General features: G+C 36.5%; 1 protein-coding gene across 2 annotated transcripts in view; it reads left to right on the top strand.

Moving 5' to 3' along the window:
- Nucleotides 1-17,103, top strand: part of LOC110847975 (zinc finger protein 704) — a 41,850-nt gene extending 24,747 nt beyond the window's left edge. For both annotated transcript variants that reach the window (XM_035850609.1, XM_022095048.2), the window contains exons 8-12: nucleotides 3,014-3,168; nucleotides 10,222-10,528; nucleotides 10,677-10,849; nucleotides 11,527-11,681; nucleotides 11,821-17,103. In XM_035850609.1, the coding sequence (XP_035706502.1) occupies nucleotides 3,014-3,168; nucleotides 10,222-10,528; nucleotides 10,677-10,849; nucleotides 11,527-11,681; nucleotides 11,821-11,898 (868 nt within the window). In that variant the 3' untranslated portion in view covers nucleotides 11,899-17,103. The remainder of the gene's footprint in view (nucleotides 1-3,013; nucleotides 3,169-10,221; nucleotides 10,529-10,676; nucleotides 10,850-11,526; nucleotides 11,682-11,820) is intronic.
- The last annotated feature ends 553 nt before the right edge of the window (nucleotides 17,104-17,656 follow it).

Below are 17,656 nucleotides of genomic sequence, written 5' to 3'. Positions count from 1 at the left end.
TGTACTTTGTCGCATTGTCACCTACATCACCCTGATAGTTGACCTTCTTAATCTTTCTTTTTAAACCTTTGTGACATTCTGACTCAAGCGGAAAACCCGATTTCCGTTTCATGACATGGAGGAAGCCGACAAACGCACGGGGGAGAATCGTATTTAAAATCGAATAGTACTTAAATTAGTGCCATAGTCTTTTTAAATTCAGTGTAGGAGTGCTACGCAATTTGCATCGTTACGTCGTCACGTTGCACACGCCGGCAGTTTTGCCAATTGTGGTTACTTGTCTATGTTGTTGGTGGCGTGACCCAGGTTATTGCAGAAGCGTTTTGGCATACTGCGCAGTGTTGTTCCAGTTTTTGCAGGCTGCTGCCTTGCCGGGTAGGAAATCATTGTGGCCATGACGCCATAACAGTCAAGCCTGAACGTGTTGACTCGAGTGTGTGGAACACATAAGTGCGTGTTGGGAAAAGCTCAAACACGGTGCCCGACTATTTAGGTATCTTTGTTTACTTCCATTTCAGTGATAGGATAACGTCATACGCATTAACATTGCCACATTCCCGATTATATAAAGAGTCTTATGTGAAGTTGTATTTTCTAGAAAAGAATGCGAGAAGATTTGGTCTTGTGAATTGCATCTTATTCCCAACCCATTGGCTAATTTGGGAAGAATCTCCAAATAGTGTGAAAGTGACTATAGGTTATGTAGCATCACAATTATTTCATGTAATCAACATTAAATAAGACAAAAGCCAAAGTTGAGAATGAAAGACGTTAGCTCAAACAATGCAGGACAAATAGTTTAAATAGATACATCGTCACAGGTTTAATATCAGCCAAACAATCACCTTCACTATGATTCTACTATATACGCTCACCACCCGAATACATAAAATCCATATCACACACAATTTTGCCTACAACCTAACGTGCCGATGTGATATCTAATCTTGCTTTTTGGTTTGCGATTAAATAATGTTGCAACTAGACCGAAACGTGAGGAAACTTTCTTTTTTAACAATTGACTCTTACGTACCTGTGCATTTTGTGATTGTGAATTGAATTTTAAAATGAGAGAAGGCTTCAAGCTTTGCTGTTGGAGGTGGTTAGCACTAACTATGATAAGGTTACATTTCTGAATTATCATGTAATTATGTCAACCGGTCGGATATACCGGTCACCGTTTCAGCAAGCCTGGTGCATGCATTTATTTTGATAAACTATAAGCACTCTACCACCGTCTTATCATACATACATCATACAAATGCCACTACAAATAAATCGGCATTGTGTGCAGTTATTTATTACACCTCATCTGCCTATCATGTGGAAAATAAATGGTTCCAAAAACGTGAAAGACATTGAATTGAAGCTTGTGCACCCAGTAGAACAAGGGATGTGGCGCCCTATTTACATTCACAATTATCTTATTTGTAATTTATAATTTTGATGTGTGAATGTGAACAAAGTTTTGAATTGAATTGAGAGTGGCGCATTGTATACATTGACTCTATTTTGTTTTATGTATGTATGCATGTAGATATGTTGAGTTAGGCCTTATACGTCATCCCACCCACGACACTTGGTGATAATATTTTTCATTTATTTATTTATGTAAAAGTAACATGAATACAACAACAGCTTGTTCTGATGCCTATTCTTTAGATTTTATTGACCGTAACATAGAATTGCATGTAAGTACTAACCACAACGGTGATGTGTGTGTGTGCGAGATACCAAATTAATGTTAAGCACATAAAAACTTTATATAAAAATAATGAGATAAAAATCAACAGCAATTTGAGAGATATGGAAAGTGTTGAAGAAACGTTATAATTTTTAGCAGCTCAGAGGACGTTGTTGGTTAAGTTACAGTCATTGTACAATATTTTACGCAGAAACAAATTAAAAGAAGGTTTAAGTTTTTCCTTCGTTTTAATTAGCGTAACTGATTTAGCAACAACTCGTTCTTGTTCACATACACACGTACATCAAGACCAGCCAAAGTGCATACAAAATTCTCAAATACTTCTTAAGTACATAAAAGTAAAAATATTTGAGTGATGAAAGTCCTTCTTATGCTAATTTTCAATACCGTCATAAATGAGTTATAATTTCAATTTATGAAGTGCGAATGAAATGAAATTACGACTAAAGTATATAATGCCTTGTAGCCTAAGTTAGTAGTAATGACATACATTTTACATGTGTGCGTATATTGGGAAATAACTTTTGCTCTTGTCCACCACATATCAAACAAATGTTCTCACATAAATTCATTGGCAATCAAGCCAACATCAAAAACGTGCTTGACTTGATTGTGCCGTACGGCTAAAAAGTATGTACGTACTGGTTCTGCTACCGCATTGTTGGTGCCCAAAGGCCAGTAGGCTTAATTTGTGTATGTAATAATCAGCGTTCAACTCACTATTTTTTACAGGAATTACAATGAAATGAATTAGCAATATAACATGTCGACTTTGAGTTTGTCAACTTGATAGTGCTTTCATTACGATGACGCGGTGTCATTAAGCAGTATTAGCAGCGAGATGATCACAGTATTATTATTATTTATTACTTGCAGTAAAATGGAATAGTGTAATTTTGAATTCCTGATTGTTGTTACGTTATGCGAATTTGACACGGATACGCATTGCATTACGCGAGGTCTGTTTCATTTTATGGCAAAAAAGTACATCCGGAAGAGAGAGCGTATTGTATTTAGTTAGTTAGAGTCAGTTCAGCAGACGCAGTGGTGGTCGTTTTCTTGTTGAATGATAACTAAAAGTTATTTGGTATGTAGGAGAACTTTAAGCATGTTACGTCTCGTTCGTGCTGGGATGCAAAACATATCACATTTTTATTACTCAATTTACTGCACTTAATGACTTTATAATGCAATGCCTTTGGTCAAAATAATATCGACCAGGCTGAAGCAGGCACATTTAATTTGACGATTACTTAAAGCTCAGTATGTAATAAACGTATTTAGTTAATTTTCATTTTCTTGTCGCAGGTCGAGAAAACGACGACCCAGTTCAGGAAGTCTTTTCCAACCGGTCATGCTCCAAGCTGGCGGAGATGGCGAGATGGACGAGTGCGCTGCTGCATTGGTTCTCATGAGTCTCCATTCTGGCAGTCCCAAATCTCCACATTGGGTGGACAACAATGGTGAGTTTAATTTCTTTGTATCCTTTTAAAATCATCAACTTGACGAACATGTGAGCACGAGGAAGGGTGTTTAAATCTGCTAAATATGTTGATTTTTGCTGGAGCCTGTCCATGCGTAGGTATTGCCATTGGTTGGCAAAGATGAAACGTACATAAGAGATCTCAGCGGTGGAATATGTAATAATGGCACAATTGTTAGCGCGTTGTGCATGGCGTTGTCGTTTCGTTGGCATGTAAAAGGTTATCAATTGGGCTGGCTGCTTTAATGGGCGATCGTCAATCTTCACCTTGAGCCTTGAACAACTCTGCACATAAACTTGCACCATCGCAATATATCTTCTCCCATGACATGCAATGCATTATTAGAATACCTTCCAAATCCGTGATGAGGTAGCTCAAGGATCAATTAAGTTGAGAATTGTGCAGGGCTGGTTGGTAGTAAGCAAGCAGTTGATGGGACAGAATACACTCGTGTAATACATAATATTAGTAAGCTGCTGTACTAAAAGTAACCTTTGCTGATGAATTGGATGACATTGAGTTGAGCGTTTTTACACTTTTATTTCATACTGTATGTAACCAGATAAGTCTAATCTTTACATCTTTCAGGAGCAGATTAGGGGGAAAAAATGCAGAACTAAAGTATTTGTGCTTCGTTGTTTATTGTTGTGGGATCCAATTGGGATATAATAAGAAGTAGGTGTGGCACCATAGATTTGTGCAAGCTTGATTGATTAATAAGCAAGATGAAGCGTGTCAAAGTCAAGCTTATCTCTCTTCTCGTCACCATTTTTAAAGAGGATGTTCAAGCACGGTGTGTTCTAATATATAAACAACGTGAACTACCTGATAAACAAATACACAAATCATCAGTTAGCCCAGAATTTAGGCATTTGAGCATCCATCCAGTTAAATGGCTACGTTAGATATTCATTATCTGCATCCATCCAAGTTCAAAGTTGCACACCTTTCATCTCACTTGAGCTGACAGATGCAGTGCCAGATGCAATTCTCAGCAGCAGCAGCAGCCAAGTTGGAGGCAGTGACGAGGAAAATCAGTCGTCACCAAAGTCAAAGGCCGAAACAGTGCATACCTATTTTACACTATCACCAAATGAAGTTGTTTAAAATGATGGTGGTGTCATTGGATATAACCTTGCGTTGAACTTTTTAAGCTCAAGGACTAATAAAACTGCATCTATCCAACTAGGTTCACATCTGATTATTGCGAACATACGTATGAATGTCATTTGAGATCACACATCAAGTGGCAACAGCGCACGTTTTGTGTGTCCGGTGATAATGCCCCGAATTAACAAGGAAAGTATAACCGTGCAGATTTGATTAGAATTTTTGCGGATTGTACATTGGCACCGCATGTATTTATATTTTTGGCTTGGGACTCGTTCGATTTGCATGTTGCATCGCATATTACTTATTGAGCTTACCAGCCTCTAAGAAAATCATGAGCCATTCGTTTTGCTCTCATACAACACGTGTGTACAGGATGCATAAACCTACGTATAGCATTTGAGGTTACTCATATAACAAACAAGAATAAACGGTAATTTATCCCTCCTGTCATTGATCGATGTAATGGAATGGCCGTAGGATGCGGGTGCCTATAAATGCACAGAATACGTAGAATGCATTTTTGCGAACGTGCCATTCCAAATTCCGTGCTTTGAACTCGGGTTTATCATGGATGCAATGCAAGGTCGCTTAAGCAGTTGGAGAGCTGTCGTAATACAATGTTTGCTGACAAGTGTTTTAAAGCTAAAAACTTAAAACCCTGGCAGGAGGACCGACGATGGCCTTAAACAGCTCATCAACCTCACTTGTTTATTTTACCTTGACTATTTATATCAATCTTCCATCCAGAGTAATTTCGCCGAGGCCCATGCCTTCCTCACGTGCTCATTCGGAGAAGGTTATACTAAAACTTTCACCAAACGTGTTTTCACCGATGCCGATAATATTAGAAATGAATATTAGAAATTAAACAACAACATAGAAATGCATACATAGAGCATTTATGTCAGTCATGCATGTGTTAATTTTACCATTCATGATTAAAATGAAACCCACAACTTAATGGAACTGTGGAATGGGATAGAATGACATCAAATCGGTGGTGCTATTCACGAGTTAATTTTACTAAATCGATTGGTAATGGTGTTCCTATTTTCTTCAAGTCATTTTGCCTTTACAAGATTACTCGTTGTTTTTGTAAGTGTCCGTCGGAAAGGATACTCGTTCTATTGTTTTTAAGTTTATTTAGTCTGGATTTCATTTAAATGAATAACAATTGTTGACTCGTGCATTTGCGTCATTAGCGTTCTCCTTCTTTGTTAACTTGGTTATTTTGAGCTGAAACGATGTGTTTTGTTGACCCTTGTTCCTGTTCCAGAAACGTTCTCAACGTCCAAAACAGATCCAATCTAGCCGGCGTGCAAATAAATTCCACCGTTTAAATAAGTTCCACAGAATTGTTGTTGTTTGGTTCGTTATACAACATCCAAATCTGTTGACTCCTCTCATCGGACATTTTATAGGTATGCACATATATGTGCGACTACTACCTACCACGGCGCAAAAGACGGTCGTATTAATGCTACATATACAGAATCTCTTTGCAAAATTGTGTATCTCGTTCAATTTTAGAAGCAGAGCCAGAAAGCATAAAGGACGAGTACGTACATACGTCACGTATTATTCCCAACACTAAAAAATGCTCTATGTTGAGAGATAGATAAGATGACGCAGTGGTTCGTGGGTTGGGTTGAGTTTTATACCATCCAGTAAATACTTAAATAAGTACTGCTGGAACTGTACGGGGATATTTAATGCGCACCAGCAAGTCTGTTGGATTTGCGAGTATATTTTCCTGTTATGCAAACACTTGCGTCGTGCATTTGCCAACTATTGGCACAAAAGCCGGCCGGTATTTTGCGGTGCACACGCGAAGAGGATGATCTAATCCTTCTCCGCCGTGTGTGATGTACACAATTCTTTAATGAATCAACGCAGTTAGTTGGTTGCTTGTTGATGGTCTCATGCTTGGTGTGTGATGATATATGTCTAAAGCCAGCTCGTGGTATGCACACGGTGTAATATGCACACACGGAACAAGTACTGTTTTAGTAACTCGGTCACAAAAAGTTGCATGGAGTTGGTGAGTTAGGAATTTCTGCTCACATCTTGGTGTGTAAATTTCATTATGTTATGCGCAGAAATCTTTAGGTACAACAAGACTCGTGCTGGTAGCTTGGTTGGCATTTAAAAAAGTTTATGCAAGGTTACTCGAATTGTTGATGTGAAATGAGATGTGAATACGGTAGTGGTGCAATACAATTGTTGTGTGTAGATATGTACAAAGGTCTGTTGGTCACTGGGGTAGCGTAGTAAATACACATATGAATTAAATGCCATTAGTACAGATCCCCCTCCTCACCATTATTCTCTCTTGCTAATGGTCGTGGCTGGTCGTATCAGTATCTTCTCTGACTCAAGGAAAACAAAGCAAATGACAAAAAGTGTGGAGGTTGTTGGGCAGCACATCGTTTGTGATCAAATCGTGCTGCTTGTTTACTTGCATATACACACGCTCCTTGGTTTGTTGGTGGCAGTACCTTTAAATTGTTCAGTCCCAACACAAAGCATGTAAATAACCAAGTATTGATCCGTTGGAAGCACACACACAATTCACAGCAGGAGTGGTTGGCAAATGCAAAAAGTTTGGAGGAGAGGAGGAGAGAGTAGAATGTACATACATAATAAGCCGCTTGTGTAGCAAATAGTAAGCAACCTTGTAGATGAACCTTGAAACGTCTGGCATAGGCTCAGATTTGCTTATAGGATTTGACTTGCAATAATGTGATTAAAGTTGGTTGGTTAGTTGGCTAGTTAGTGGAGTGGAATGGAAAATTAGTAATCCAAACACTCTCTTATTCCTTTGCTCGCATTGTGTTGAATAGAAGTGTCGAATTTACTTTGCTTCCGCTATCTCCTTATTACAAGTTTATGCATGCTCTGCAAACAACCTAATGCTTCTGCCCACAACATTTTTCGCAGAGACTTTTACTTTGTCATTTAATTTAAATAGAATATTCTTATGGAGAGGAGTCTCATTAAAAAAAATATTTTGCAATCAGATTTTTTTTTGTAAATATTGCTTAGCCAAATATACTACAGTATTTTTATGTACATGGGTCGCGTGATTGGGACACGTCGTTGTGTAAAATCAATGTGTGATTATGAGGAGATCACTTGTAGATTTTGAGTTCGAGTGCCCCTCGAAAATTCGTCATGCTGCTCATCGTTATCCAATGAAAGCAAAATTGTTGAAATGATGATTATTGCACTTGTCCCGTTTTTATAGGAAAACGAAAGAAAGGCTTTAATCTGTACGTTTTAGCATTTCTTGCACCTCAGGATTAGTTCGTGCCTTGAGAGAAGGTTGGAGGGTTAAAGTGTGCATTGACTTCTCATATTTGTTTAAAAATACCCTTGTAATGTGCACACATACACTTCTGGCAAGTTTCAATTGACAATTGTACTTAGCCTATTTATACGGATAGTTTATACCTGGTGGCCACTTTTATCTAGTTTAAGCCTATTTTGAAAGAAGTTCCATAAAGAGACAAGAGAAGGTGACATTTTAAATAAATCATAACTGGGCGAATAATAATACTCTGGTGTTTAAGATTCTCACATTATTTCAAAAGCACAGTTGAAACGTGTGTACTGCTGATGTGTACATAAATGCGCATGACTTAATGATGTGGCAAATTAAAAGGTGTTCTTCAGATGCTCATAAATTATTCCACTCTAGAAGATTGTTGTCAACACGCAGAACAACTCTGAGAATATGGGTTAGCCTGTACATGTGTTTTTGCCAACAGCATATTCTCAAGATCGTCATTCTCCATAAAAAATGCGAAATTCCAGGAAAACTGTGACTCAATCTAACCTGGAATAATTTGCTTCGCCATTCGTGAAGGATTTTAGTGTATACTTTGTTTATATTACCTGAAAATTTCAGATGTACTACGTGCAATGAAATTCTAGAGAAAATGCGATCTATACAGTTTTTCAATTGATGCAAGAGCAAAATAGATTGCAAATGCTTTTATTCCGAATATACTTAGAAATGTAGTACAATTTAGAAAATTAAAACAACGCATACATGAGAAATATTCATGATGGGTAGTTTAATGTTTAATGACTGACAAGAACCGGCACACTATTAGTTTGGGATTATATAAACTCATAATCATGCAACCTTGTCTCTCTGCAAACTCCAAGGGCTGTATTTTCCACAGCGTTACCTCACCTCTGATGCCGAAATACAGATTGCACACACCCAACAACTCTATAAGCAAGCAACACCCAAAAGCCAAATCCTGGGCAGTAGAAAGAGTGAGATCGATGTGTTTGTGTGTGTCATAATAAGTATCGAGTTGAATCTTTGGGCTAGTTAAGTGTAATGTGGTAATGATGATGTGTAGAATAGCTTCCGCCTACTGTATGAGTTTTGGACTTGACGATAGAACAATCATTAAGCATAAGTAAAACATGCATCAAATAGCAGTACGAAAAAACGGGCTTGTCCTTGTACTCGTTGAATGTAATCACAGAGCACAACTCAAAAAACTCAAATCCTGATCCCTGTTCTATTCTAGCTAGCTTCTCCATATTCATGCCTATTTCGCGAGGATGATGATGATGATAATGGAGAACTACTCCCCGATCACGAGCAAAGTAGTAAAGTAAAAAGTATAATAATATAGAATACGAATAAAGCAACAAATTTAGCAAGAACAACTGTTGAACTTAATGAAGTCAATTCAGCATCAGCAGTAGTTCAGCCATATTATTATACAACAACCACTCACTTTTGTTTCATGTATCTATCTACCTCTCTGCAAAGGGAGGATGAATCCAAAATTATGTACAGCTTATGTACTTACCATGTACATGGATGCCTTGCTTGCATCATATTATAGACCGGTCTTGTCTCTGCTCTTCCTCGAATGCTAAATCTGAGCTGATTCCATTTAATTTAGTTAACTCATCAGCAAACCCAAGTACAAAGATACATACATTTAATATTCAATTAGCCAAGATTAAAGGGCAACATAGTGCGTTGTACTGCGGGGTTGTGTTGGAGTGTGGTGCTGATAAAAGGTCAAGAGACAGTTGTTGCCTTTTAATTGATGTAAAGCAAGGTCTGAAAAATTAGCCGCATGTTCCATTGAATGTACAATATGTACATGATGGAATGCAAATTTGCTTACAAATTGAACCAGTAGTTTCACTGCGACGTTGCTACGATTTGGATCAAATGTGCTTTGTATCAATAACGATCTGGCCAAATTGAAATCTGCTGAACAGCACCGAATTGTGTTATGCATATTTATTATTATTATTATTATTATTATTATTATTATTAGCACAAGCAATAAATAAATTACTGTAATAATTCATCTCCAGATTTCAAGCATCCAGTCGTTCACCTCTCACAGGCCATGTATGAATGGTATATTTTGATAATCTAATACATATGTAAGCACACACATGGTTGCATACTGCATTTGAACAGTTGGATGATTAGTTTGCTAAATAAATCGCGTGAACGAGGTCAGCAATAAGTTTATGTGTGCATTGAAGAATTTGCAATCATGTTCCTGATTATTTTTTAAACGAATGGGATACCGCACTCTGATCATAAAAAGGGTTATTTATGAACAAGTGCAGAGTTGCGTTTTCCAGCAAAGGACAAAATAAAAGCTACACAAGCAGATTTATTATACTGAAATTTCGGCTCATCTTATTAGTTTATTCATTGATTCGCCAATAGTCAATACATATAACAGAACAGAACAATAATGGATGATTGTGATGCAGATGGTGCAAATCAAGACTGTAATTATAAAGCTGAAAGCTCACAAATTCTTTAATGCATCATTGGAAATGGGTCGTTCTTTCAATTAGAAAATGAAATTGCGCATTACGATCTGAAATTATAATCTCGGAATTTTTTGTTTTCAGTTGGAATGATCTCATCTTCCTGGAGCTCATCAAGCTCATCGGGTGCTTCTTCATGGTTCGGCAGCGCTTCAAACCAGAGCGTGGTGGGAAGTTTGGGCGCCGTGTCATCCCCGGGCGAACTCCACTTCAACTCCAACAGTCCCACCCCGTCCTCCTCGGACGAGGGGGTCGAGAGCGACATCGGGGACTGGGAAGAACCGAGACGCAAGCGGAAGAAAATCTTCAAGTGTACTTTCCCTGGCTGCACCATGATCAAGGAACGCTGCTTGGACATTGAAGGACACGTGAGAGCTGCTCATTTAGGAGGGTAAGCAATTTAACGAATATTTTGTTGTGTTAAGATTGCTTGCTAGATACATATGCAGCATTTACCAGATAACAGAATCACTGACACAGATCAGTGAAACTATGTCCGTGAAATTAAACTACATAAATCATGAATGTTCTTTTCACAGAAATCAAAGTAGTGCCGACGATCGGGAGGAAGAGTTTTATTACACGGAAATAGAAGTGTCGCTTGATCTCCCCTCGTCACCGGCGTCTTTTGGTGGATCCTCCTCCAACGGACTTGGAATGGCTTTCTCACCAACAATGTCTCACATGGACATGGCTCGTCCATGGTCACAAGGTCAGGCCGCTAATCAAGTTTTCTACTGAATACCTTTTTGTAGGATTTATTGAAAACTAGAAATGAGACTAGTTATATAACAAATTTATAAAATCAGACTTTAACAATTACAAGAACGGCATCATCTTGCTCATCACCAATATCGGTGTCTTCCTTGTTCGTTCGAGTTAATATATTTACATTGCATACTAATCATTACAAGAATTTACCGTCCACCATCTGAAGGTGTGTAGATTATGTTCCTTACTACGTGGATAAATAACCACATTTGTATGTGCAGGTTAAACTCACATGTAAATTTATTACACAACAAATGCAACTAGCTAAAATTAAGCTGCGACAAAAAACAAGTTCTCATTATATAGCAATCCAACCCATAATTTGATGCCTTAAAAAAGATTTTTGTCATACTTTCCTCCATTTGTGCATGTTAACTACCGCATTCTCTGACGTCAGTCAAGGCCTTTCATTTCATATGCCATTAAATCACGTAGTAGTAGTAAGCCGAGTTTGAACTGCAGTAAGCATGTGGATATACAGGATACTGCTCGTTAGTTAGTTTTGTCTAGAGCAATATTCTCTCATAATTTATGACACTTTTACTGGTCATATAACCAATCCGGATAAATATTTTGGCCTACATGTATGTAACGTTGCTCTTGTATGCTTGTTTGCAGACCCAGAGTACAAATTGAATCAGCAGCAGCTTCAGTTGCAACATCATCAACGCAAATCTCCCAGTGGAAATACTCATCTAAATCCCAAGAAGCGAGCCTCCCCAAAATCCAGCCCAGTTCGCAGACCGAGAGGCGATACAAAGAAATGCAGAAAAGTTAGTGACCACAAAATAAATTTAGTTAATATTCAATGAGCAGTGCATGATAAAAGAGGAATAAATGCTGCATGATACAGACAAGGAATTAACACATTTATGTACATATATTAAATCCTTGATTGTACATTATTTATAGGTTTACGGGATGGAACGTCGTGAAAATTGGTGCACTCAGTGCCGATGGAAAAAAGCCTGCACCCGGTTTGGCGACTAGTAAAGTAGCCCAGTTTCTGCTTCAAATCGTCATTCAAACTTCTCTGAGAATGATTGATTCGAATCAACCAACATCCGTGTGGACCGAGTATCTTACGTGGTAGTTTTACTATTATTTGTTAAGTTGGAGCTTATATATGTACATGTTAATCATCAGATTATCTAGATTATTTTACGTTAGCAGATATCGTGTTAGATTATTTTAAGAATACTTACGAAGATACGGCTACACGCATAATTTAATAAGTTGTCTCATTTGCCAAAATTATGGTGACAGGATCTGCCTACACGCATACATATAATACGCAAGTCGGTAGGCCAACTCATATGTATGCAGTTCCAAGAAGGCATGCAAAAGTTCCAAAAAAGGAGTCGCACAAAAATCCCTAAAATGATATACCATCGGATAGTATTTTCTAACGATAAGGCAGAGATGGAAAGGATCAGAGGCTTCATTTTTTAAAGAACGAAATCAAGCATACCAAACCAAAACCACCAAAATAGTCAGTCATTATCCATGTGGCAACTTTTCGGTGAACTCAAATTACCAAACAATTCGAAACAAAGACCTCTCTTGAGTCTTACATAAATGTATCAATGCAGTCAGTGAGTGACTTCCTTCTCTAATTTCATGCTTAAAAGTCAATACAAGCCAAAACTGCCGACTGATGATGATAACTCCTCCTTAAAAATGCTGCCGAACAATCACTTTCTTCTTGGACTTTACATTTCCTGAGGAGAAAAAAATCAGCAAAAGAAAGAGCATCTATGCAGGAAGTAGACAGCTTATATTATTTAGTGTTGCATTTTGCATGTATTTTCCATCACGAGGTTTTTTCAAAATTCTGGTTTAGTCATTTTGTACTCGTTTTTTTACAAATAAATGATTCACATTGCAACTGGATTATCGATGAATTGTGGCCTCACCATAAGCACGTTCGTTCGTGTACAACTTATGTAAGACAATGATATTCTCCAGTCTTAAACAATATGAAAAGTAAATCAAAGCAGAGTTTGATAGCTGCTCTCGCACCAACTTCTTTCTCCACACAGTCAGTCATGTTTCACTCAAAAGATGCAATCCAATTCCAAAAATATCTCAAGACATTGTCGAAATAATAGCGGAACATGAGTTGCGACTGCTGGTGAGAAAAGAAAGAAATTCCAATCTTGGTTCCAGCGCAAATGGCCAAGACTCAAAAGTTCAATCACATATGCAATTTATTCCATGAATCCAATAAATGCATGGCTCTAATCTATAAATTAGCAATTACTACATAATAATCGGAATACAAGGAACTATGATGCTCTAAATTTTATATATGTGGTGTATATTTCAAATGTAATTCGCTACCAGTAATTGTAAGTCAAAACATAGCTAAATCTGTAGATTGCAACTGCGTACTCATTGCAATTATTATTATTATTATTATTAGTCCAGTTAGGAACAAGTTGCTTGTTAAAGAAAACGCACATATTAGCACATGCATAATAATGTCCACTAAATTAGAGGAAAGGCCCATCAATGCTATTCATACATATTTTCTGCTTGCTCTTCAAATTCTGTTGAACTTTGGTCATTATTCATTTATGCCATATTCACACAATAACCACACATTTGTTGCACCAGACACGAGGCCAACGCAAATATAAAAACATCCTGGTGGCGTTTCGAAATTGGTCAAAGTTGCAAAAGTTATTATGACTATAAGTGTGTCTCGTTTGCAATTTATATACATATTTTTTAATTGGAGCAACTAATTGAATTTATTATTAGCCTAAGTTTTTTTGACATTGTGCAATCGTGCCTCATTGTGTATTGCAAATTTTAAATGATAACAATTTTTATTTTATTTGTTTTTAAACTCACTACATATTATCAGCAACTTTCATAAAGTGCTCGGCTGGCCTGGTGCAATAATGTTGATTCTCTTCTCCGGAAAGTCTGCTTGATTCTTTATTATCCTTTTTTCCCTTGGATGATTTTACTGAATTTCCGAATTGTGCATCTCAAATAATGTACCGCGTGCCAGTTTTAGAAGAAGTGATATCAGCCACACCCTTGTTTAGTTAATAAAGTAAATCTCAATTGAGGAGAGGTACACGTATTTAACCTTATGCCAAGTACACAAGTCGAAATAAATGTCTCTCTGCCAGATGTATGAGAAGTAGTTCTGGCCAGTAGAAGAACTTTCCCACAAGTTGCAGAAATAAATGAACGCATTTTTTATTATACGGATTTAGGAATTAGTATTACATAAATGATAGGGTTGACTGTTTAACGTTGATGATTAGGTTGATTGTTGTATGGTTTGATATTAAATATTCCAATAGTTTGAGCTGGAAACGGTATCTGAGGAGATGGCTCGTACTTGAGATTTGCATCAAGAGATCATGTTGGAATTACTGAGATGATTACTGGACACGACGAAGTATGTGTATCTTGTAGGAAGGACCTGGGTTTGTTACGTTGTTTATTCCATAAGCTGCTTTGTTCATACAGTCCCTTTGGTGAGTACCATCTTGTTGTGTTGCACTTCAGTATATGAAATATGTTCACGTTGGTCATGCGGAAGTATTAAACAAAATTTCATTTTGAAACCTTTAGCATAGAATTTACCAAAAGAAACTTTCTACCTGTTAATCGTGCTAGTGAAGAAGCAGTAAATTAGATGATCAGATATTAGAGATCTACATAGATACCTTTACCACTTATTGATTGACCACCCATAACCCAACCAGTGCAGTATATTGTTTCTACAATAAGCTGGACATGCATACTTGCAGACGACCGAGATAGAAAGAGAGAGATGGAATCCGGATCGAATAGATCAATAGATTGATTAATTTGGTTTTGAATTGCTTGTGTTACTGTGACTAAAAAAAGTTAAATGAGTAAACCACAACTATCCAAAGTACAAAATTACTATACAAAATTAATGATGCCAGGATTAAAAGTAGAATACTTAAAGTCGACAAAGGTAATAAGCAAGTCAAGTAAGTACATACATAAATATATTTAAAAATCTGAGCTACCTTACTTTAAGGTGGCGTAATTAAGTAAAAGTATGCATAAACTTGGGTTTGGTTCGGAACTAATAGTTGAGTCACTTTAGGGTACACACATAATATACATAAATACGCGTAATCGTAATACTGTGGATAGACATATTTTAATGGTGTAGTTTAAGAAGACAAATAAACCCACTCGGAATTTTTATGCTGATATCCGATTTTCGTCCGTGCGGTCCCTTCAAAGATCTGTAAAGTCGGTTTCATTTCGATTTCAGACTTTCCCATATTTAAAGTTTGTGATAGGATATTTTATTATGGAGATAGAAACTTATATTTCAGAGAATCTTGACGTTTATATTGATGATAAATTTTAATAATGATTCCTTTCCTGGAAAAAATCTTGAATTTCTCTCATCTGTGTACAAGGTAAATATGAACCTTTGAAAAGTTGATTTTTTATTAGAACTCCCTTTTATATACAGTTACAAGCGTTACATTAGAAATTCGCATTTTAATGTTTTGATATTTTTTTATGACGAAGCATACGCACCGGTTCATCCTCTTGCATATGTACATAATTATTATTGGACATCATATTTTATTCTTATTATTATTTGCACGTACATATGAATTACGTTAAGGAGGATCATGCTAAATAGCAGTGAAGGCTTATATATTTTAGTCGTGTCGGTGAACCGAGTGGATTGAGTTATTACACATTATTACAAATACAGAATGGATAAGCTAGTGATTGATAAGTTATTTACATAAGATGATGCCAACTGTCTTGCAATTGGCCATTTATTTTAAGATTAGAATAATAGATAAACTACAAATCTGCGAGGAATGTATGTTTGTTTGGAATGTGATAAATTAGGGAAATGGTTTGAACGGTAGGAAAGAGGAATTGCATACATTACATAAACTACAAACGATGAAGATACTCTGAACATATTCTGTTAGTTCAAGTGTAATAAAGTATACTAGGACAATGAAATGAACGATAAAATAATGGGTAAAGTGATGAATTGGATCTGGAAAACGGGAAAATGATCACCTGCTCTTTTGAACTGTTGGAGTAGTGGCATCACAAAAGAAATTGATCACTCGTTACTGGACTCTAGATGACGACGACAAAGAAGAGAGCAAGTTGGGTATAAGTTAAGATAAGCAATGCAAAACATTATAGGCATTAATATTACTGATGATGGCGATGATGGTGAAATATTCTGTATGTATATATGTAGGAGAGTGCTAATGGTAATAATATTTAGAGTGCATGTATGCATGGTAAAAATCCAGCTAGAAGAACAAAGAAATGCAACGGTTGCAATTACAAATACATACAAATACCTTTGACGATTTAATCATACTATGTCTTTCCGCTGTGTAATATCCTGAATGAAAATAATCATTAGAATAGAATTTTTGTAATTAGTTGGGCAAACACGTTTTATTTGATATCATTTATTTTATCGTTTTAATCGAAAAGCTTGAAATATGGCAAAAACTGCGGCCTAGATTTATGAGAGCGAAGTAAGAAAACTGTATTAGACCAACAACATTGTAAACTATACCAAAACATTTCGGTTCTATATATTCGGACATCGCAAAGTTTTAAATTTCCATCACTGTAAATGTACGTAACGTAAAGTTTAGTCTATTTTTTAATATTGATTGTTGATCCTATTGGAGATGTGGTATTGAAATGAAAGGTACAAATAATTATATTATTTTAACATTGAGCGATGATGGCGTTGTATTGATAAGAAGCGAATTTAAAAAAAGTGTGGAATGATCATGAAGAAAGTTAAGAAATAAAATCAAACTGACCGGTTCACCGAGGTGTATGTATTAAATAAATAGTTGTTGTACTACATGCAATTTATTTCACTTCTTTATAAAACTCGTACAATAATTATTACGGATTACAATTCCCTAACTTAAGACTCACCGACAAACCCTACCGAATAATTACGGGACAAGAAACCATAGCATAAGATGAACCTACCGTTAATATACATACACATATATTATACATACATATATACATATATATATATATTACCGATATCAATGTGTGGTGTATGTGTACATGTTTATTTGTTTGTGGTCTGTATTATTACGTATGAGTACGACAAAGGATATAAATACATATAACCGAAATAAATAAAACTCTTGATAATGAAAAGATGCGAGTCTTTGTCTTATTTGATATCATACGCATAATCATGGATGAAATAAATGATGGATTCCACACAATTATTGTATTCTGTAAATACCACGTTGCATTGACATCCTGATCCTGACTACTTACTACTTATGTGCACATACAAACATGCTGCGATACGAGTTAATATCTGTTGTGTGCTATTACAATCATGCAGTTGTGTATTTTGTCCATGCCCTTTAAAGTTCACCTTCACCTCTTCAATTGAATGTGGCCGATGACAATACCACTGAATTCTGTATTTACAAGTTGCATGACGCACTTTTCACTTTCATGAGGTGACTGCACGCGTTGCAATAATAAGCTTGTTTATAAGCCGTTATAACAGGTATGGAGAATTACTCACATTTACACACGTCTATTTTTTAAACGATTCAAATGGCCGGCTCAGGAAATCCCAATGATCACAAATTAGGGAATGTTTCACTATCATTGTGACTTGGATGTTATCCTTGGTTTGTTAATCATGAGGTGCGCTCAATCTTGAACTTATTGTTTTAAATAAATCTGATTA

Source organism: Folsomia candida, unplaced genomic scaffold (genome assembly GCF_002217175.1).
Source record: "Folsomia candida strain VU population unplaced genomic scaffold, ASM221717v1 Fcan01_Sc003, whole genome shotgun sequence".
NCBI classification, from domain to species: domain Eukaryota; kingdom Metazoa; phylum Arthropoda; class Collembola; order Entomobryomorpha; family Isotomidae; genus Folsomia; species Folsomia candida.
This window is presented reverse-complemented; position numbering and strand designations above follow the sequence as displayed.